Here is a 24,690-nt window from a genome sequence, read left to right on the forward strand (position 1 = left end):
GAACCTCAGAGACTTGGCATGAAGTAATGGACAGATTGAAAACATTTCTATGTTGTCAGTCCAGATAGCAATTTCCAGAGAATAGCAGATTTTGCTGCTTCCTGTCTCCTGAAAAAATTCCAAAAAAACCAAACCAAAACAAAACAAAAAAACCCCAACCCTATTCCTGTCCCCTGGAATAGCCCCACTGTCAACTGTGGCAAGTGGCATGGGTAAGTCTTCTTCATGAAAGCTGTCATCACCCTGCCCCAGCACCCAGCCCTGACTGGGATGGTCAGAGCAGGTTAATGGGTTAGTTGGCATCTATCTCCCTCGGAATCCTGCACTTTCAGCCAAAGCCCTCAGGTCAAAGGCATTTGGTGTGATAAAGGCATAGAGGTCTGAATCCACATTCAACAGAACAGAAACTAAAAATTATCAGAAACACTTTGAAGGGTGGTTAACAGAGTCACCTCCTGAAAACGGCTATTATCTGTCCATCATCTGGTTTAAAGTCAAATTATGCCCGAGGAAGTGATGGCTCCAGAGCTCCCACAGATGGATATTTTAATTTCAGTTCTGTCCCCACTTTAGAGCACTTTTCCCAAATGTGAGACATTATTGGTTGCTTACGGTATGAGTTTTCTAGGGCTTCCAGGACAAATATCCACAGAGCAGGTGGCATAAAACCACAGAAATTTGTTCTCGCACAGTTCTAGAGGCTGAAGTCTGAGAACAAGGTGTCAGCGGGGCCATGCCCTCCCTGAGACCTTTAGGGGAGGACCCTTCCTTCCTCTCCCTACTTCTCGTGGTGTGCTGCCCATCGTTGATGCTCCTTGGCTTGCAGCCATATTGCTTCAGCCTCTGCCTTGTTGTCACACGGCCTTCCCCTGTGTGTGTCTTTTCTCTTCTGTTAAGGACACAAGCCATATTGGATCAGGGCCCACCCTACTCCAGTATGACCTCAGCTTAACTAATTACAACTGCAACGACGCTATTTCTGAATAAGGTCACATTCTGAGGTACTGGGGGTTGGGACTTTGACTTATTTTTTTGGAAGACACAATTAATCCATAACATCTACCCATGTCCCTCCACTCTTTTCTCTTTCCTAATCAAACCCAGATTTCCCCAAAAGCATATTAACTGACCTACCTAAGGGTGAAAACACCCAAGCCAAGACTGGGAAGACTCAGCTATGTGGCATGGCTTGTCCGAACAAGATATGCTCGGGTAAACTCATAAATATGCTCTTATAGAGCCTATACCAACGGGGCATCAGGGCAAAGCAATAAGTTTTTAGAAGATGGGGACATTACAACGCCATGTACAGTCAAGGCACTTCTCAGATAGTTGGCTAATCATCTGCTTTCCTAGTTGTTATCCCCATTAGATTTTTAAAAATCTATCTTATCTCTTACCATAAAGACTAACATATAATAGGCACTCGATTTAATAAATGTTTCAAATACTGGTAAAAATATTAACTTTGCTGAATTCATTTTCTTCACCATTGTAAGCTGTTATCTGCCTATACCACATGATGAGTAAGGAAGGTTTATACTACAGGAGCTGATACTGGCTTTCTCATCTTGGCACCAAGGAAGCGGACACACAGTTTAAGGGTGATCAAGCTGGATAAGACAAAATGGCAAATGCTGAGGCAGAAAATGCTGGACTGTTGGCTGACACTCTGTTCCCCCTTGACACGAAATAATATTGGGCCCTCAAAGACGTAGATATGGATGAAGTGGGGCTCAAGCAACGTTGGAGGGGGACAGCTAATAGGGTGATTTCAGCTCAGCTCAGGAAAGACAAGTTGGAGCAGACCCAAGGGGGCCGTGTTCAGGTACAGTCAGGGATTTAGTGACAGGTTCCTTCCCATCCATGCCTGACCCACGAAGTTGGATGAGAACTCAAGGAGAGCCCCGTGGACACGCACACTCATATTCTGCAGAATAGCTATGCAGGGAAAATTGTCAAAGATTTGGAAATGGACAAAAAAGACTAGTAGTATTCCTCCAGTGAAATGCTGGGGTATTGTCCCCCAGCCTGGCCAGGACTATCGGATCTGATAAGGGTGTGTGCACCTTTAATAGTCTTTGGACCAATTTACAACTCTGTAGAGGTATGAGTAAACTTGTAGAAAACTGACAGTCCTGCAAATGTTTCCTGTCTCTAGTGATGCCAATGAGCCCTGTTCACAGTAATGCAAAATAGATTTGTCCAGTAGAGAATATAAATCTCTGTAAGTCTAAATCTTATTTGATCTGGTTTTAACATCTTAGTGGGTCTATCATTAATCAATGAGTTAAATAAATGCTTTCACATGCAAGCACTTTATATTTGTAAAAGAGTCCTGATTTTACCCTTCAACATACTTCAACAGGTAAAGCGGAGTGAAGTGAGAGCAGCAGGGGTGCCTCAAGACACAAAGCTTCGAGACACAGACAACTGTGGAGAAAATCAAGCCAGTCTTGGGGAGGGAAAGGGGGATTCAAAAGAGGTGAAGTCCAATTCTCTCTTCTCTAACCTCCTAACACTTTCACTTTTCCTCCCTTTGCTGACTCGAGGCCATATAAATCTCCTCTAGAGAGCCCCCCAGGGTCTGGATCTCAGTCCACCACTCCAAGGTCCAAAATTCCTTCCACCATTCCTTCCCCAGCAAGATCTTCTGCCCAACTAAGAGGATGAAACTGAGTAAAATTCTTTAAGGGCATTTTTTCTCTTTTTGAAAAAAATAATTCTTTAAAAATATTAATTTTTAGATTTATGCTAAATTTATAAAATTTTGGTGGAATATACAACATAATTATGTGTGCAATTTAGTGACATTAAATACATTCAGAATATTGTGTAACTATTACTACCATCTGTACCTGAAACTTTTTCATCATCCCAAACATGAACTCTGTGCCCATTGGACAGGATCTCCCACCTCCTGTTAAGCCCTACTCTATTTTCTGTCTCTATGAATATGAGGTACTCTGGGTACCTCCTATTAGTGGAATAATACAATGTTTGTTTTTCTGTGATGGGCTTATTTCACTTAGCATGATGTTTTCAAGGTCCATCCATGTTGTAGCACATGTCAGAATTTCATTCCTTTTTAAGGCTGAATGATATTCCATTGTATATACATTCACATTTGTTTCTCCATTTGTCTGTTGATGGTCATTTGGGTTGTTTCCACCTTTTGGCTGTTGTGAATAACGCTGCTTCCTTTTGAACGAGCTTGATTAGAAGGAGCACAAAAAGATCTCTCTGTTTGGAAAATGGGAATTCTTTGCCTGGCCTGCCTCTTTCCAGAAACTAGGATCTGCAACCTGGCCCTGCTGCTGAGAGACAGCCACCCTCCCAGGACACTTTTCTGTAGAACATGCCGAGGACTTTTTGTTACCTCCCATCTCTCTCTACCCTAACAGCGGGGTGTTAGTTTGCTGCTACCATAACAAAGTACGACAAGGCTGGGGGCTTACTCAATATAAATGTATTTCTCACAGGTCTGGAGGCTGGAAGTCCAAGATCAAGATGTCGGCAGGCTTGGTTTCTCCTGAGACCTCTCCCTCTCTCCTTGACTCCTAGATGGCTATCTTCTTCCTGTGTTGTTCACATCGTCTCCCTACCATGTGTGTCTGTGTCCTAATCTCTTCTTGTAAGGACAAGTCATATGGGATCAGGGCGTACCCATATGACCTCATTCAAACTTCATTACCTCTTTAAAGGCCCTATGTCCAAATATAGTCACATTCTGAGGCACTGGGGGATAGGACTTCAACATGGGAGTTTTAGGAAGACACACTTCAACCCCTAAAGGCTGGTAACCAGGTTAACAGCATGTCACTCTCAGAGACCTTGAAAGTTTTTTAGTCTGCTGGTTTGATGAAACTCAATTTATGAAATAGGTGCTCATTTATATTGTTAGAGCCTGGAATCTGTTTAGTGGACAGAAACCATTTAAGAGGAGACTAAAACTGCAGAAATCTCCAGGAGGGAATTGCATTAGCTCAGTAAATGCATACTAGAGCAGGATTTTCTGACTGTTTCCTGAGAAGAATGTCATTTCCCCTAAGTAGGTGGTGGGGTTTATGGGGTGCTACCAGCGATGGGGGCAGGGAAAGGCTGGTCGTAGGCACTGTGGGTGACTTTGGCTAAACTGCTAAACTCACCTGGGTTTCAGTTTCCTTCTCTGTGAGAGGGAGGGGCTCAATGGCTCCAGGGGTCTTTAGGCCCTTCCTCCGTAAACCTGGGCCCAGAAGCAGGGGCATCACATTATGTGGAGCTGGTGAGACAAGCAGAATCTATGGACACTTCCCAGGCCTAGTGAATCAGAATCTGCATCTTAAGATCTTTAGTTGATTCACATGCACATGGAAATTTGAGAAGCACTGATTTAAGACTCATTGAGTCTGGTGGGCATGAAGGGAGACCAAGGAACCCATCACTATGAAACTTAAAATTTCCTCTTTCCCTGGTTTTCTTCCTTCAGAGACCAGGTTGGAGGAAAGATGTTTCCCTGTTTCTTAGCCACTGTAAACACACACAGGAAAGGCTCTGTCCTTGCAGACAACCCCCACCCCATTCAGAGAAGAAAACAAGGATTCAAATGCACGTGGCCCCCCTCCCCAATTTGTTAATCCTCGGCTAAGAGATCTAGGGAATGCACAAAACCTAACAGGATTAATGGGTTAATTTCAGGACTTCTCCAGCCTCCATACTGCAGTCTGCCATACATCCATATTATAAAAATGGAGAGTTGAACTCAACAGTAAAAAACAATCCGGGGCACCTGGCTGGCTCAGTTGGAAGAGTATGTGACTCTTGCTCTTTGGGTCCTGAGTTCGAGCCCCACGTGGGGTGTAGAGATTACTAAATAAATAAATAAATAAATAAATAAACTTTAAAAAGAAAACAAAAAAATCCCCGAACAATCCAATTAGAAATGGACAACAGGCATTTTACCAAAGAGGATATACAGATGGCAAATAGGCACAGGAAAATATGTCCAATATCCTATCATAAGGGAGATGCGACTCTGTGATTTCACTCCTGGGCACTTATCCCAGAGAAATGAAGACTTACATTTACATAAAAACCTGTGTAAGAATGTTCATTGAGGCTTTACTCATACTAGCACTAAACTGAAAACAACCCAGATGTCCTTCAATGAAGGAAAAACACACTCTGGTTATGCACACAACAATCTGAATGAATCTCCAGAGAATCAGGCTGAGTGAAGAAAGCCATCTCAAAGGTCACACACTGCTTGATTCCATTTATGTAACTTTTTTTTTTAAGTTTATTTATTTATTTATTGAGAGAGCATGGGGGAAGGGTAGAGACAGAATCCCAAGCAGTCTCCACACTGTTAGTGCAGAGCCCGAGGAAGGCCTCAAATTCACAAACCCTGAGATCATGACCTGAGCTGAGATCAACAGTCAGATGCTCAGCTGACTGAGCCACCCAGGCACCCCTATAACATTCTTAAAATGGAGGGCAGATGGTGGGAGGGGCATAAGGTAGGTGGGGGTAGCCATAACAGGGCAACCTGAAGGATCCTTGTGGTGATGAAAATGTTCTGTATCCTGATGTATCAATATCAATGTCCTGATTTTGATATTGTGATGTGGTCTTGTAAGACATTACTCTTGGGGAAAACTGGGCAAAGTGAACACAGGATCCGTCATTTCTTACAACCGCACGTAAATTTAAAATTCTCTCAAAAAAGAATGAGAATGAGGGGCACCTGGGTGGCTCCATTGGTTAAGCATCCGACTTCAACTCCAGTCATGATCTCATGGTTTGTGAGTTTGAACGCTGCATCGGGCACTCTGCTGTCAGTATGGAGCCTATTTTAGATCCTCTCTCTCTCTCTCTCTCTCAAAACTAATTAAAAAAAAAAAATAGAAGAAAAAGAAAGAAGAGAAATGATTCCTGTCAGGGGGGAAAAAAAAGAGCCATGTCCTGGTCCTTACTGGTCCCCATTAGAGAAATGTACTTTGATTCTTCAACAGTTGAGGAGTTCTGGGAGCTTCTGCTGAGTATGGAGTGGGAAGGGAGGACAGGGAAGGGAGAAGGGAGGAAGTTTTAATTATTCTCTAGAAGCCCTTTATTTCTACGCGAATTGGACACAATCACTTAGACCATTGTTCCTCAGGAAAGTAACTGGTCACCAAAGCCCAGCCAGCACATACCTCAGAACCCACCAGAAAACCTAAGAAATTATAAGACAGATTCCTGGCGGGGGGGGGGGGGCGGCATATGCCAGCAGGATGTCCTTCACATGGGCCATGCAGGACACTGATCTGCGGCTTCTGGACATGGGAGGTCTCTCTGGGATGTCGCTTCAGCCACGTTCCACCAGGTGGCTTGGCCTGACTCAGGCCTCCCTTGCAACCAGGCCCTGAGCAGCTTCTAAAACCTGCCTTTGACTGAGGAATTCATCAAATTCCATTTAAAGACAGGAGGGAGTTCATACAACAGTTCATCTCCCTGAGGACTACTGTTTGCCTACAGACTGAGAGTTCTGGAACTTCCCTCCATGATATGTCTTGGCATTCCACCTACTGGATACTGTTTCTTCAGTGTTTATGGGGTATTCACAGTAGTGGAGCTTTGGCTCTGGCCCTGCCCAGTGCAGACATGGAAACAAGAGGCATGAACTAAGGGCAACATCTTGAACTCCAGTTCAGCCAAGAGGGCACTTACCTTATTCAGAGAGTAAGTGGCATGGTAGCAGGAGCTCAGACTCCATAAATGGAGACCAACTCATTGTCCTCCCTTAACCTCTCCATTCTGTCTCAATGACAGTTACCATCTAACTGTTATATCCTCTCCTATATTTGATTCCTGTTTTCTGTTCACCAGAAAACCAGTAGATATGGGCTCTTCAACTAGCAGGTCCCAGTCAATGAACACTGCTTGGTCAACCTCCAACTGGTTTTTACGACTGTCCCTTGCCTTGATTGGAGGGGACTCGGGTTTGTCTCCCAACACCCAAGCAACGACTCTACCCCTTATAATGAACCACATCAGTTCCTTCTTGCTATCCTCTAACAATTCTTCTTCTTTCTATAGTGGTCATGTTATGGTTTTAAGAACATAAAGAGTAAACTGGAATAAATAATACTAAAATATGTATGGAACCACAAAAGACCCCAAAGAGCCAAGGCAATCTTGAAAAGAAGAACAAAACCAGAGGCATCACAATCCAAGATTTCAAGATATACTATAGAGCTATAGGAATCCAAAAGTATGGTACTGGCACAAAAGTATATGTCCGGTACTGGACATATACGTCACCGGAACACAATAGAGAGCCCAGAAATAAACCTACGTTTATATGATCAATTAATCTTCAGCAAAGGAGGCAAGAATATGTAAAGGGAAAAAGATAATCTCTTCAACAAACGGTGCTGAGAAAACTGGACAGCTACATGCAAAAGAAGGAAACTGGACCACTTTCTTACACCATACACAAAAATAAATTCAAAATGGATTAAAGACCTAAACATGAGACCCAAACCATAAAAATCCTAGAAGAGAGCACAGGCAATAATTTCTTTGACATCATATGTAGCAAAGTTTTTGTAGACATGTCTCCTAAGGCAAGGGAAACAAAAGCAAAAATAAACCATCAGGACTACATCAAAATAAAAAGCTTCTGAAAGAAAGCTTTCAACAAAAGAAACAACAAAACAAAAAGAAATAATCAACAAAACAAAAACACAATCTATTGAATGGGATCAGGTATTTGCAAATGACATATCTGATAAGTGGTTAATATCCAAAATATACAAAGAATTTATGCAACTCAACACCAAAAAACCTCAAATAATCCAATTAAAAATGGACAGAAGACATGAATAGATCCTTCTCCTAAGAAGATATACAGAAGGCCAACAAACACTGGAAAAGATGCTCAACATCACTCATCATCAAGGAAATGCAAATGAAAACTATAAGGAGATATCACCTCACAACTGTCAGAACGGCTACAATCAAAGCCATAAGAAATAAGTGTTGGTGAGGAGGTGGAGAAAAAGGAACTCTCGTGCACCACTGGTGGGAATGCAAACTGGTGCAGCCACTGTGGAAAACAGTATGGAGTTTCCTCAAAAAACTAAAAAATAGAACTACCATAGGATCCAGTAATTCCACTACTGGGTATTTACACAAAGAATATGAAAGCACTAATTCGAAATGGTATTTATATGCCTAGGTTTATTGCAGCATTATTTACAATAGCCAGAATATGGAAGCAACCCAAGGGTCTATCTATTTATGAATGGATAAAGATGTGGCATATATAAAATAAAATAAAATATAATAATATATAATATAAATGTTACTCAGCCAAAAAAGAATGAACTGTTGCCATTTGCAACATGGATGGACCTAGAGGGTATAATGCTAAGTGAAATCAGTCAGTCACAGAAAGACAAATACCATATGATTTCACTCATATGTGGAATTTAAGGAACAAAACAACCAACCAAAGAAGAATAGAGGCAAACCACAAAACAGACTTTTTTTTTTAAATAAAGTAATCTCTACACCTACCATGGGGTTCAAACTCACAACCCTGAGATCAAGCGTCACATGCTCTACTGACTATGCCAGCCAGGAGCCCCCCTAAAACACTCTTAACAATAAAGAACACACTGATGACTACCAAAGGGGAGTGTGTGTGTGGATGGGTGAAACAGGGGAAGGGGATTAAGAGTACACTGACTGTGATGAGCACTGAGTATGTATAGATTGTTGAATCACTATATTATACACCTGAAACTAATATAACACAGAACGTTAACTATGCTGGAATTAAAACTTTTTTATTTAAAAAAAAGTAATATGTTACTCTTTATAATGTGTATACAGAACACTCAAATACTATAGAAAGTCTGGCAAAATTAGTATAATATCACAAAGGCCAAACCATTGCTTGTGTAACAAGAACACTGGGAGAATCAGAGGTAGTTGTGGCTTAATGTAAAACGACATCTTTACCTAACTCCTTTTTAGCCTTTTGCCACTTGCCGACAGGATTTCACATGTATTTACTCATACATAACTATAGCAACCTAGAGACTCAATATTTGAATGTAAGTGTAAGTCAGAAAGGAGAAAAGTAGATTTTACAGATTTTTCACAACTTTGAAAATAGGCTACATCTTCCAGTGGAAGAGGGCAACTCATAGGCACTTAGGGAGCCTTTTACCAACACCACCTTGGGGTAGGTGTGGTGGGGGCTGTGTCTCTCTCCTGGACCAGCCTGGGTAGCAGGGTGTGTGGTAGGACATGCTGGGGAACGGTTAGAGCCTAGAGCCAGAGTTCGGAGCATGCTCGGAGATACCCATGGACCTGGGCTTCTAGCCAAAGCCCCCAGAACAGGTGAGGGAGATGAAAGGGGGTGTTCCCTTCAAACCTGCCCCACGTGGTTGTTCTGGAGGCGTGGAGCGAGCCACAGCCATGGCACGAAGCACTGGGGAGCAAGGGAAGCAGCCACCACAGTGGAGCAAGGTCAGGGTGCGGAGAAGGAACTGTGCCCCACGCCTGTTCCCACTGATCTTTGGATTTTCTTCTCCAGGAAACAAAGCCCATCCTGCTGTCATTCACATGGTGAAAGATGCAACCATTCTGACACAGATCTAAAGAACCGAAAATCACACCTGAGGTAGAAAGAAATCACTTTGTGACTTCTCCTGAAACTGCACTTTGATAAGAGGGGCAGGAGGGGGGAGGTGGAGAGAAAGCAGAGTGAGAACAGGCTCTTGAGGCAAATAGGGAGGTGCAAACACGACAAACAGTCAAGTGCACAGTTTCGCTGGGCATCGGGTTGTTTTTAAGTTGCTTTTAAAAGACTAGTAATAAGGGGCAACATTTCTGTGTAGCAGTGCACAGAATCAGATGATGCATCCATTAGTTGGGATCTGGCAATGCTTTTATTGGTTTTTGTCAGCATGTACTGACTGCGGGTAGGAGAGTTACGGAGCAATAGAAGCTTTTCTCTTCAAATTTGTTTCACCAAACAGGTCTTAAGAGGTAGCTTATATCACTTCACCTATTTATTAAATATCACTGGGGGTGTCATTTAACAACAGAGATGCTTTGTACTACATCCCAGATATACTCTGCACAATAAAACATTATCTCCAAACTAACTTTCTTAAAATCCTCACACCAATTTTGAAACCAAATCTTTTTAATATTGTCAGCTAAGTGAGGATCCAGATAAGAGATTTTGAGTAGATTAATTAAAAATGAAGTTTCGATTTCTGGGAAGATACATAGGAGACCGTTAACAGTGATTATCTCTGGGGTGAGAACTCGGCAATTGGCGGATGAAGGCAGACTTTGTCTATATTCCTTAGTACAGTTTCAATTGTGTACCATGTACATGGATTACCTATTCCCAAGGAAAAATCTAATAGAAATAGTGAAAATTAAAATAAATATTCAGAATCTAAGTCAAAACTGAGAATACTAGATATCCTGTTAAAGTGCTTTTTCTTAAAGCTTCAAAATAAAGGGAAACAGTTCTGCTAGTAAATAAAAGCCCTCTGTCCCACCCACCCACCCCGCATCTCAATAGCTGTGTGTAGCTCCTTGAAGGAGCCTAGTAAGCATGTGTGGGAGTTAAAAATGCATTTAATCATTCCCCCCACCCCCAAGTTTGACAGAAGTGTGGCAAGGAGGGCCATCTGTTTTGTTTGAACGAGAAATGACCCAGCATTCTGATTTCAATTAGCCTCTTTGTAGCTTTATGTTTGAGCTCCTTCCATGGGTAACAGTTCAAACTAAGTGTAGAGAGGAGCTGGCCAAGTTCTGCCAGTGCTGATTTGTTTTAACTGTCAGTGATCACAGAACAAGTGTACAAGACAATGTTGCTGGATACATATTAAAATGCTTAATTTTGTGGAATCAAAATAGCACATTCTAGAACCTGAGAGCTAATAAACAAAATATTGAAATGGTGTCTTTACATCATTATAGCAATTTAAATATTTAAAATCAACATCACTTACCTAAATTCCTAGTTTCAATCAATAAATACACACCTACTATGTGCCAAGTACTGTTATGCCCTAGGCATGAACCAAAGAGGATGTAAGTAGTGGTTCCTGCCTTGAGAAGTCTGTGATCTATTTGGGAAGATAAGCCTGCAAAGTTAAAACAATAATTTGAGTAATATTTAAGACAATATTAGGAGAGCTGTCAAACATCACTGTTAAAGAGTTCAGAGGATGGGAAGGATCACTTGGGTCAAAGACTATACTGGGAGAGATCTGATCAACAGTGGTAGAGGATTCTTAAAGCCTGTGTCCCTTCCACATCACCTCGCTTGAATCTCTTTCTCTCTCTCTCCCTCTCTCTCTCTCTCTCTCTCTCTCTCTCTCACACACACACACACACACACACACACACACACACACACACAGCAGGAGGTTTACAAAGGTGAGTGTACAGCCTCTAGAATGGTTAAAGGTAACCCAAAGACGCATCACTACATAGGTCAAGGTCCAAACCACCTTGTGGCTTTAGGGAAGCCACCATGAATCTTGCCCCTACTGGTCACTGCCCCCAGGGTGTGTTCTGTCAGACACCAGATTCCTGGGTCCCCATCCTGCATAGGTTGATTGCCCAATTCTCTGATAGGAGTTACGTAATGGGTCTCAAGGAGACCTATGAATGGGGGGGGGGGGGCATTTTTGATGGCAGCTGGTTTGTGCAATTTCAGTAATGACAGGTGCACAGTTTCCCTGCATGTAAAGTGAATGCACTGCACTCAGGTGCTCCCATTCCTTACCATCTGGTTTCCTGATGTCCTAAAGATTCTACCACCTTCTGCAACTCCATCGGCTTCTCATCATGACCCCTCTCCTCAAGGGGTTGGCAAAGTTCTTCAAAGTCACATCATCGAGAGCAGAGGAGTAACAAGTCTGGAAGGTGTCCTCTGAGTCCTAGTGGTGGTGGCCACTGAGGACACTGGCTCAGCAGCAGTATCATGGGATGGGCTCTTCTGAGTCCACAGCTCCTGCCACCCTCGCACTGCTAGAGCAGGACACGGGCAGCAACTCTTCCTGTGGCTAACCCTCACCCTACCACCTTAGTTTGCTGTTGTACCTGAGAGTGTCCCAGTCAATACTGCCACACAACTTGTCTGGTGTAGCATCAGCCAGAGAAGAGAGCCTGGTCCATTCTGACTTACTGGCCTATTATTTTCTTTGATAATAATGCTAACAAAAACATTTAGCTTATATTTAGGAAGAAAATCAGATTTGAGTTCTATGTAGACATCATTGATTATAAAGTATCAGTAAAAACTAGCTTTTAAAGGAAACACTAGTCTAGGGCACCTGGGTGGCTCAGTTGGTTAACTGTCCAACTTCAGCTTAGGTGATGATCTCATGGTTTGTGGGTTTGAGTCTGTCAGGCTTGCTGCTGTCAGCACAAAGCCCACTTCAGATCCTCTGCCCCCCCACTCTGCTGCTCCCCCACTAGTGCTCTCTCTCAAAAATAAAACATTAAAAAAACACTAATTTTTCAAAAAAAAAAACAAAAAAAAAAAACAAAAAACAAAAAAAAAACACTAATTTTTCAATCTATCATTTTTTGAGTTAAATCTACCATATTTTTAACTCTTTCCAGAGAAATTAATGACCTAGAACCTATATACATCAAGGTCAAGACCATTCATGTGGCCTAGAACTGCTTTTTGCTAAAAATACCCAAAGGAAATAATTAATAGGATTTTTTTAAGAACCAATGTTTTCTTCTTTATAAAATAATTCATTATTAATGAAAATGTCAACTGTTACCAGTGGGCCAAAGAATAAAAGAGAACAAAAGATAATCAAATGTGAGAATGAAGATAGTTCAAATGAACAGGACAAAGAAATCCAGAATTTCAAAAGCTAGAGAAATGTGCAGAAACAATGATTTTTAGTGTTTAGACTTCAAATTACAGTTAAGGAGAGAACAAATCAGTAGAAGCAAACAGGTTTGACTCTATCAAAGTAAAAATTTCTGAGAAAGCAAAGCATTATTTTCTACATACAGATTTCACTGCAGGCAGAGATGTTACGGCCACTATTCAGGCTGTAGGAGAAAAATACAAATATGGAAAAATATTTTCTTAATGACATAAATTTACATATTAATGAAATACCAGACCGTCCTGCTATCCACAGGCAAAAGGTAAGGAATGAATTCTGTTAACAGAGGTCATTTAACCTGTTCATTAAAAACCAAAAGCAGGCCTTTATTAAGCCTTCTAAAGTTAATCATTTGAAAAATCTTTAAGGCCTGTAACGCTTTGTAATTTTAAAAGTGTTTTGTGACTCACGTCACTGCATAATCTCAGCTAGTATATATGAAAGTATGAGGGACTGATAGCACAGATTTAAGGTATAGCACTAGAACAGAGGCACCAGATGCCCACGTATGACCATATAGCAACTTCTGGGCTGCACCGTGCACAAGCTTCATACCTCGTATGGTGTGATGCATACGGAAAGGTCTATCCTCAGCTACTTCCCCCAACTGCTCCATTACCTAAGAGGCAGGCACTTCCAGCACTGGTCAAGTGCCATCGAACCCAAACTGCAAATGCTAAACAGCATTGCTAATTAAGACTGCTTTCACTACTGGCATTGCTTAAGCTTCTCCCATTAGCCAAAAGTTGGGACACTGAGAAAAAGGCATAACTGGGCAAATTCTGAAGTGACAAGAAAAGGCAAAAGGACTCAGAAATCATGTGACTGCCCTCTGTGTTCGCGGCACCGTGGCAGCATTACTTTCTACATACAGCTAGAACCATGGCAGTGACTCCTCCTCAGGAAGTCCTGATAAAACCACAGAGAAAAGGCTGTGTCCTCACGGGCCCTTCTCACCACCGGCCTTCCTCTTTACTGGCCTTTTCATCATTACTCCCTGCTAAATCATTTCCTTTGATGTTTTTGTTTTTCTAACGGCCTCATTATTTAAATGTGAAATGTGCTTACTGCAAAGTATAGACAAATAAAAATTTTATAGGAAAACATTCTATCAAAGCAGTAAGTTGGGGGGCGCCTGGGTGGCGCAGTCGGTTAAGCGTCTGACTTCAGCCAGGTCACGATCTTGCGGTCCGTGAGTTCGAGCCCCGCGTTGGGCTCTGGGCTGATGGCTCAGAGCCTGGAGCCTGTTTCCGATTCTGTGTCTCCCTCTCTCTCTGACCCTCCCCCGTTCATGCTCTGTCTCTCTCTGTCCCCAAAAAAATAAATAAACGTTGAAAAAAAAATTAAAAAAAAAAAAAAAAGCAGTAAGTTGGCTTTGTAAGTTTTAGTTACTAAGCTAATCGGTTCACTGAAGGAAAAGTAAGATCGAAGACGCTTAATTCTGATCAACAAAACTAGCCTAGTTCTGAATCCAGAGTTTTTTATAAACCTTTTCTTTGTTTAGTCAATCAGTCTATCTCAACTGTACTTTAACAGTATTATACATAAAAAACTAAATATACTGCAAGAGATGTGGAAAATAAATTTGAAAGGAACTTCTCTTAAATCTCTATGTGAGAAGGTAAAAATAACCAGAGCTCCTTCATGCTTCAACACCGACAGGTTAGTTGTTTTAAAACGGGATACCGACCGGGGCGCCTGGGTGGCGCAGTCGGTTAAGCGTCCGACTTCAGCCAGGTCACGATCTCGCCGGTCCTTGAGTTCAAGCCCCGCATCAGGCTCTGGGCTGATGGCTCAGAGCCTGGAGCCTGTTTCCGATTCTGTGTCTCCCTCTCTCTCTCTGCCCCTCCCCCGTTCATGCTCTGTCTCTCTCTGTCCCAAAAATAAATAAACGTTGAAAAAAAAATTTAAAAAAAAAAACAAAAAAACGGGATATCGACCTAAAACTATTGAGTAGGAGCCCATATCATACGAACAATAGTTAATAATTTTAGTGTCAATTTAGTGTAAACAGTACCTGATTTGTTCTCATAAGCAGCAAGCACTGAGCCCCTAACATACAAGATGAATATTCTTATAGGTATATGCAGACTAAAGTTTCTGAAATCATCCCAAACTTCTATTTCCACATAAATGTTTTTTAATTAGTCAGATGAATGTGAAAGAGAAATAGTTATTTCTTAACTCTAAGAAATAAAACTGTGAAATCCAAATTAAGACAATGTAATCACAAAGGGGAGGATCTGCTAGTCATTGTTAATGTATAAATAAATACGGACTTAAAAAAAATACTGTATTTTGAAAAACAGGTCAAAAACATAAAATCCTTAATGACAATGTAGTGGGCCCATATTAACTACTAGACTTACATCATTTATCTGGCTAGATATGCACAACTAAAATTTCTATTACTGCCTAATAGTGAAAATTCCAGGTTTGTCACAAGACCTAGGAGGCTGGAGTTTCATTCAGATCAACCAAGAAAATGTTATATAAACAAAAATCAGTAAAATCTGATAAAACAGTGAAAACCATTTTAAAATACCATTGGTAAACAGATTTCTATTTATAGACTCTCCTTGAATATACAATAGGTAATGATGCAATGCAGACATTTTTACAATATTTATTAAGATAACAAATTTATAAATTGAAAGACTCAGAGGCACATAGTTTAAAAGGCCAATACCATGGGAATAATGAAGTCAACACAGAAAAGAAGATATGAACAGTTACAACCAAGACAAGATTTTTTTAAAAGCCACATCCCCCCAATAAACACATCATATGAATCATCCTTCAAAATTACCATGATAAAAAGTCATTTCCTTCAAAGAAAAATAATTCTTTCCACCTACCGTGCCTAGAAAATCCTATTTACAACGAACTGTCCTGCATTTCATCAGTACTGTTTAATATGGCCTCCTCTATTCTGTCATTAGAAGTATTGAAAATTTTATAGCTATTGTATTTACAAATGCACATAATATTTAAATTTGCTCTTCACTGAGAACAACTGAATATATACTTAATCAAATCACAATACAAATGTTTTAGTGTTGAAAACACATTTTGTGGGGACAGGTGTACGGGAAGAGGTGTATTTAGAATTATGTTGTTTCTGAAGGATTACTAGGCCAATATCTGATAAAACTCAAGGTAGTCACAAAAACAGGTCTTTGTTGATGAAGAATTTAATTTATTTCTGTTTTAACTGGACACACTGGCTTCTTCAGTCAACCTTCACCACACTGTATATTTTGGTAACAAACCAAAAGCATGCAAAGAAGCCAATTGTTCCTATAAAAGAAAAAAACAAAATAAACTCTTTTCCCAAGGAAATCTCATAATTTACACAAAAACACAGACTTAAAATTATTGGTTCCTTAAAAAAAGCCACAAAACTGTAAACTATTACTTACCAGGAATATACCATAGGTCCATAAATTCTTTGAAACTTACACCACTACCTCAAATTTCTTACGGAAATTGATAGAACTTTTTATACTTTTAAGATTACTACCTAAACTTTCTATGATACATTTTTTCTTATTACATGCAAAAAAACTGAAATTAAAATATGAATAGGATGCCAATTTTCCTTTCCTATTTAATACTTCCTTATCACAAAATGGAAAACTGCTATGAGAATTAATTCAAGGTCTGATATGAATACCTTAAACAGAGTATCAGATTCATATAATAAGTAGGGATTATTTTCTAAGTATTGTTACAGAGAATTATCAGTTTTCAAAGAACCATAATAAAATTAAAATTTTTTAAATTTAAAGTGTTTAAAAGGTGATACAATTAGGATAATAACAAAGATGCACCCCACGGAATACGAGAGGTGGTGTGGTGTCAGAGGACAGAGCAGCTGTTGTGACTGTGTGTATTATCCTTGCACTAGTCAACGGAAATCTCCAAGCCCATTTCTTACAAAACAGAGATAATTTTATCTGCCCTAGCTAGAGTAAATGAGACGATTCATGAAAAAATATGTGCTTTGGTTTTCGAGTATCTTCATCAGTCTAGATTCCAAAAAAATTGAAAACCAGACAGGTGACAAAAATGAGACTTAGTTAAGTAACTGTCTAATAGCCACATGGCTGGTAAGCAGGATCAGAATGTAAACTCACCTTTTCTGACTTCAAATATAGTGTTATTTTAAACTTTACCATGCTTAGATAAATTCAGAGACTCTTGTCTTGTAAAAGAATATTTGCTAACTTGTGAACTGCCTGACATATTTTTAAAACCTGGAATTTCTCCAGAATTATCACCTGAGAATAGTCAATAAGTGGACATGCAGAAGAATACAGAAGGAGATGCACATATCCTTGTGGCAGGTGTGTGTGTGTGTGTGTGTGTATATATATATATATATATATATATATATATATATATTTAAAGTTCCAACCTTTTTTCTTTTTATTACACTTAACACAATGGTGAAAAGTATTAATGGAGATTTTCTAAGTCAAGAGACTATACAAGGGACCTTATTATGGGAAGTAGCAGCATTGTTGTTCTCACCCATCATACATGTACCCACTATGTACCATTGTGTATGTTTTAGAGGACATAAAAATCTACATTTTGGATATTCAAAAGACAATTATTAAGGTTTGTAAAGAGGCTGGGGTTAATTTTAGAAAAGTAATGGTAAAACATAAAAGTATTTAAACAACCTTATGCTTACCAAGAGCTTTAAGATAATAAAGAGAAAATATTCTAAGGTGAGAAAATACATTTGTCATCATACTGGCAACCCTAGGTAAGTTAAGTTTATTTTGTTCTTAACAAAATACTTTTAGTTTTTTATTTTGTCCTTAATAGGGATAAATATAATATACATACTAAAAGTGGCATCTTTCCTTATGTAACAGAATATTTTGTTTTGTAAAACAGATTTACTTAAATAAAATGGTGTCAGTTTGGGGTACTGAAGTAAATACAGATGTACCCCACTTTAGAAAAACGCAAGACACTGAAAGCATTCACCATTCCCCAGCAGAGAATCTTTCCCATAAACTGAAATACACCCAAAGTTACTGGTTTAACTGGTTGATTCAATTTGAGGTGGCTCCAAAATTTAGATTATAAAGTTTGTTTCACTCTGAATAAATAAAATGTCACTAAAAATCAAGAACAATAAAGAGAGGTGATAAACTACACAATAGGTAAACTATCATATCACATGCCTGGAAAAATAAGAGACATTCACTAAGATCACTACTTTTTGTGTGTAGGCAAGGAGTAAATTCTTCTATATATGCTTTTACAGACATACAGATCCATATGCACAACAGTAATTGCTCGTTTCAGAGGCTACACTTTGTTTTGCGGATCACTGATTAAGATTTATGGCTGTGGACCTAGCTATGTGTTACGTAGCACTAAGACAAGCACCCACCACATACACCAACCCCCCCTGTATCTGACCAATGACCTGGAATACAGAATCAGTGTAAGAGCCTGAACCTCCTTACAGCTGATACAGCAACAGGAGAACTTCAAAACCCCATCTAATTCTCTCAAATGTTAACAGATGACTAAAAAGCAGAACAGTTCTAATTTATTTTTAATTCCTTTTTCCTTTTCAGATCCTATGTTTCCTCACACAGCATGCAACACAATCTAAGATAAAATTATAGATGCACATTTTTTGTGAAAAAGAAAGGTCCCACAATTTTCTTTTTTTAGTTTGGTTATTCCACAAATGTTTACCAAGCAGCTACTCTAAGTGCTCTAAGACTCAGAAAACTTTTATCCAGGTGAAGAGATAAGGCACACATATATAAAATAAATACCAATACAGTACAATTTCCCATTAGGTACTTATATATTTTAAAGTGGAGATATAAACTTGTAGTTTAAATTTCTAGAGTAAGGGGTATTCTATGATTGTCTTTTCTTGGTAACATTATTCTCAATTTCATCTTGACTTCACCCCTTCAATTTCTACTTATCCCTAGACTTAGACAGCTAAAGCTTTCACCCTATCTCTGAAATGAGCTTAAGAAGCACTGTACCATTAACAGGTTAATAGGGGAAAACTTTTGACAGGTATGGGCCCAGGTACCCCTGGACTCACAGCACAACAATGGACATTGTTTAGCCTTCTTCCTTTAGGTTCTGTTTCCTCTTTGGTTTATTGACATCCACCTCACAGCGGGGCCGACCAAACAATGCTCAGCTGCACTTAGGACTAAATGTAGGAGTGCTGAGTAGTAGAAGCCCAAGGAAAATATTTATAAATAATTTGCCTAAAAACTTATTAACTAAAACTAATAACTTTAATTCTTACCTGTAAAAAGAAAGAAGATCAAAACCATTATCATGGTATAGCCAAAGTACAGAATTGTACTTGCCGTTCCTGTGATTTGCAGTTTTGAAAAGAAGTAGTGTACTGCATATATTAAGAAATAAACTGCAGTAAAGCCACTGGTAAGGAATGAACGCCACTGCCAATGGTAATCCTAGGTAGAAAAGAAAAAGTTAAAGAACAAGAATTACTTTCCAATTACTAATTACATGTAGCAGAACAAAGTTACAAAGCAAATGCAGCTATGTGACACAGCCCCAAAACCTAGCTTTGCTATCATTTCCCGTATTTTTCTCCTACTGAACTTTGCCCATTTCCCTGCTCACTGAAGATGCTAAGAAGCATTCCCTACTTTTGGTGGAACTACTTCAAGTTGGGCTAAAAACACATGGAAAAATCTTAAATGGTTTATGAATAATGAAGCATTAGACTGTACTTTAAAACGTACTCTTCCCAAAGAAAAGCAATGCACAAGATCTTACATAGTTCAAAATTAGTATTATTTATCTTATACTCTGGTCAACTCTATGTGAGGAAGAAGATTATCCTATTAAAGCCTGGTTGAAATCTATTTTCAGTTGCGAGTAACATAATTTAAACAAGGTAAGTTTTAAAAAGAGCTCTTCTTACTTTTACATGAAGTAGTTTACAGCTTAGCAGATCTCTTAAAAGAAAATACTTCACTCTTTCCTACCCCGTAGAATATGTGAAAAATTAAATATATTTAAAAAGTATGCCAGCATAAATTAGAAAATCTTATGGAGTCCACACACACAAACTACTATAGCAAATAAACAAATTTAGCAAAATTGCAGGGGTACAGGAAAGAAATGAAAATCAGCTGTGTTTTTCTACACTAATGATGAACAATCTGAAATGGAAATTTAAAAAAAAGTCCATTTACAACAGCATCCAAAAAGAATAAGATACCTAGGAACAAATTTCACCAAGAACATGAAAGACTTATACACTGAAAACTACAATACAAAACATGCCAAAAAAAAAAAATTAAAGACAAATAAATGGAAAGACATTTTGTGTCCATGGACTGGAAGACTTGACACTGATAAGATGGGAATACTCTTCTAAGTGATCTCCAGATTCAATGCAATTCCTATCAAAATTCCAACAACCCTTTATTACAAAAAAGGAAAAGCTGATCCCAAGTTCATAGGCAATTGCAAAGGGTCCTGAATAGCCAAAACAGTCTTCACAAAAGAACAAAGTTAGAGAACTGACCCTTCCCAATTCCAGAATTTATTACAAAGCTATGGTAATCAAAACAGTGTGGTGCTGGCATAAAGACACTGTATATACCACTGGAATAGAACTGACTGAGAATCCAGAAATAAATCCACACATCTATGGCCAATGGATTTTCCACAAGGTTGCAAGACCATTCAATAAGGAAAGATTTAGTCTCTTTAACAAATGGAAAAACTGGATATTCACATGTAAAAGAATGAAGGTGGATTCCTAACTAATTACCATAACCAAAAAATAAACTCACAATGGATCAATGACCTAAATATGTAAGCTAAAACTATACACTCAGAAGAAAACATACAGATAAATTTTCATTACCTTGAATTTAGCAATGAATTCTTAGATATGGCAACAAAGGAAAAAAATAGATAAATCAGATTCTATCAAAATTACAAACTTTTGTGTAAAGGCCATTATCAAGAAAGTAAAAAGACAACCTACAGAACAACAGAAAATATTTGCAAATCATTTATCTGATAAAAGTTTAGTACTTAGTATTCAGAATATATACAGAACTCTGAATTATATACAGAACTCTTACAACTCAACAAAAAGATAAATAACCCAGTTCATAAATGGGCAAAAAATCTAAACAGACACTTCTCCAAACAAGATACACAGATGGTCAACAACCAAAGAAAAGATGCTCAACATCATTAGTCACTGGGGAAGTGAAAATCAAAACCACAATAAGATAAAACTTCACACCTACAAGGATGGCTATAATTTTTAAAAAACGGCAAACAGCAAGTGCAGGTAAGGATATGGAGAAATTAGAACACTTGTGCATTTCTGGTAAGAATGCAAATGGTACAGCCACTGTGAAAAATACTTTGGTGGCTCTGCAAAAAGTTGAAGAATTACCATATGACTCAGTGATTCCACTTTAATGTATATACCCAAAAGAACTGAAAACTGGTACTCAAAACAAGTATTTGTATATGAATGTTCATAGAAGCACTATTCCCAATAGCCAAAAGGTGGAAACAAATCTAATTTCCATCAGCAAATGACTGGATAAACAAATTAGGGTATAGCCATACAATGGAATATTATTCAGTTATAAAAAGGAACAAAGTACTGAATCTTGAAAACATTCTGCTACGTGAAAGAAGCCAGACACAAAAGGTCACATATGACTCCATTAACATGAAATGTCCAGAATAGGTAAATCTTTAGACAGAAAGCAGACTGATGATTGCCAGGGTTTTGGAGGGAGAAGGGAATGAGAAGTAATTGCTTAATGGTATGAGGTTTTATTTAAGGGTGATGAAAATATTTTGGAACTAGAAAGAGGTGGTAGTTGTACAACACTGTAAATGAACGTAGTAAATGCCACTCAATTGTTCACTTTAAAATGGTTTAATTTTAAGTTATGTGAATTTAACCTCAACTTTTAAAAAAAGCATCTAAGTTTAACAAAATTAGATTTAATCTCCTATATAGAAAATAAATACAAAAGAATGATTTAATACAACCCAGATCTTCAAAAATCAAATATACATAAGAGTGCCATCATTTTGCCATGACTATAATTCATTACAGTGTAACCACTCTAATGTTTTCATGAATACTCCCACTTAAAAATGTTTTATATTAAGGGTGTCTGTGTGGCTCAGCTGGTCGAGAGTGTTCGGCTCTGGATTTCAGCTTAGGTCACGATCTCACGGGGATCGAGCCCCACATCGGGCTCCACAATGGGTGTGGTGCCTGTTTGGCATTTTCTTTCCCCTTCTCTGCCCCTCCCCCACTCACATGCATGCACATGCTCACGTGCTCTCTCAAAATAAATAAATAAATAGATAGATAGATAGATAGATAGATAGATAAATAAATAAATAAATAAATAAATAAAGGGGTGCATGGGTGGCTCAGTTGGTTAAGCATCTGACTCTTGATTTTGACTCAGGTCATGATCTCACAGTTTGTGGGATAGAGGCCTGAGTGGGGCTCTGTGTGACAGTGCAGAGCCTACTTGGGATTCCCTCTCTCTCTCAAAGTAAACTTTAGTGTTAAAAAGATTTTAGATAAAAATAGACAAATTTTAAAAGAAAAACTGAGAAAATTAACATTTTAAATTTAAGCTCTAAATAAATATACTGAACTGAGATACTATCATAATCCAATCCTAAAAAGAGCTACATTTAATTGAGGAATGAAGGTCAATTTCTATCTTAATAAACACATATTTACAGAAATTATTTCAATTGATGGTATTCAAAGTTGTCTTATGCCAAAATTATAAATACCAGCTACAAATTAATACAAGTGAACATTGCTAATACATACCTCTGCACATAGGTGGAAATAGCAAAGAAGTATAGTTGCCTCTGAACATGTAATAACCAAAATGATAAACACCAGAAATAGGAAGCCAAACATGTAATACATCTGATGTGACCTATAATCAAACATGTCAAGATTAAACTATAAATCTTTTCTCTTTGTCACAGTAAATGACACAGTCTTTTCACCTTCCCTGAACTGGAAAATGCTTGCTTTTTCTCCCAACTAAAGACAACACAACCTCATAGGTGTGGATGGTGTAGGGGTAGGGCAGGGAGAGGAAAAGGTTTGGTAATGTCATTGGATTTTGCCTTCTCACTCAAGTAGAACCTGAAACTCTTATTTAGTCAAATATGCATAGTCTAATTGTTTACTAGTGAGACAAATTTGATAAAAAATTAATACACATGCAGAGCCAAACTAAAAAAGGGTCGCAGTTGGTATACATTGTTTCTTATCATATGTGATAAAAACAGCTGACTTTTGAAAATGTTCTAACAATCGGGAAGGAAAGATCTGTTCCAATCACTAAAAAGCTCACATTCAATGCTGACTCCATGTTACTGCAAACCTTGGTATTGCTGTAACATGTCACTGCGGTCATATTACGATAATACACTGCAGTGTATATACCCTAATAAAGTGGCTCAGAATTAGCACCATGAGTTTCTCCATGCAAATAAGAAATCAAGAGAATGAAGGAATCTTGGGATTAGTAAGAACTTTGAACGTCATCTACCTCCACCCTCCTCCCAATGCTTGATCAAATCAAATCCCCTATATCAAGGGCTCAGAGTATCTTCTCTCTGAAGCAGTACAGATCAGTTACTTAAGAACACAGGTATGGGGAGACAGGTTAATTTTCTGTCACATAGTAGCCGTGTGACACAGGTAAATTACTTAATATCCAAAGCTTCACCTCTGTCTCTGTAAAATGGGGATAATACCCACCCCACTGAGGTATGAGGATTAAGTCAGAAGTAAAAGTAAGAATTAATAAGCACTCAATTAGTAACAGCTGTTATCACTTATTCTTTTTCTCATATGGAAAAGATAAAATAACCTTTGGCTCTTAAGATTTCTGATTACTGGAGATTTTACATGTATAAGATACAAATAGTCATCCATCCAGATAAACAAAAAGAGAAAGCTAATACTACATGTAATGGGAAAGGGGATAAGACGACTTCACCCTTAGCTTACCAGATACTATTTAGAATGAAGAAAAGCTGTATAAAGATGCACCCAAAGGGCAAAATCCCTCCCATGATAATACCAGGCAACGGCTTTGTGTAGAAGGATTGCTCAGGAATCTGACGTGGAATCTGATTGGTTCGAACTGGATGTTCAATGGCCTTTAGTAAAAAAAAAAAAAAAGGATTCATAAATATTTATCTATTTAAAAAATTTTTCTCTATATTAGATTATCTGCCTGCTTTTTCTCAGCTTCCATGATGATAGTATTGGCAATATAAGTCTACTTAAGTCATCAAACTGAATTTTGTATTTAGAAGCAATGACCCCAGATACTATCAGGTATAATGTTCAGTCTGTCTAGTGGAACAAGCCATCACTGTTTCCAGCAGTTATCCATTAATGGCTTTAGGCAAGGTAAGAAATACATAGAAGGACGTAATATAGTACTTAAAAATAACAGTTAAGACAAAGGAAATGTTAGGTTTTCCCTTTTAATGACATAATTATTGTAAGAAATTAGCTGATTCTGAAGTTACTGTCGATGAATTTTTATTTGGAGATGGGCAATATCATCTTTACTAAAATTGTTCAATTCTACTAAGATTTAAGAACATAAAGGCAACAATGAATGGCTATATGAAACTTTATGACCATAAGATACTGATAATATTCTCCCTTTTGTAACATACGACATGG

The 24,690-nt window shown here is 38.5% G+C and overlaps 1 protein-coding gene across 1 annotated transcript in view; it reads right to left on the reverse strand.

Moving 5' to 3' along the window:
- Positions 1-15,527: 15,527 nt before the first annotated feature.
- Positions 15,528-24,690, reverse strand: part of TM9SF2 (transmembrane 9 superfamily member 2) — a 66,597-nt gene continuing 57,434 nt past the window's right edge. The window contains exons 14-17 of the mRNA XM_040487164.1: positions 24,001-24,152; positions 22,801-22,912; positions 19,228-19,399; positions 15,528-16,217 (exon numbers count right to left, since the gene is read on the reverse strand). Coding sequence (XP_040343098.1) covers positions 16,150-16,217; positions 19,228-19,399; positions 22,801-22,912; positions 24,001-24,152 — 504 coding nt within the window. The 3' untranslated portion in view covers positions 15,528-16,149. The remainder of the gene's footprint in view (positions 16,218-19,227; positions 19,400-22,800; positions 22,913-24,000; positions 24,153-24,690) is intronic.

This window comes from Herpailurus yagouaroundi, unplaced genomic scaffold, assembly GCF_014898765.1.
Source record: "Herpailurus yagouaroundi ecotype Mexico unplaced genomic scaffold, PumYag 164, whole genome shotgun sequence".
NCBI lineage: Eukaryota > Metazoa > Chordata > Mammalia > Carnivora > Felidae > Herpailurus > Herpailurus yagouaroundi.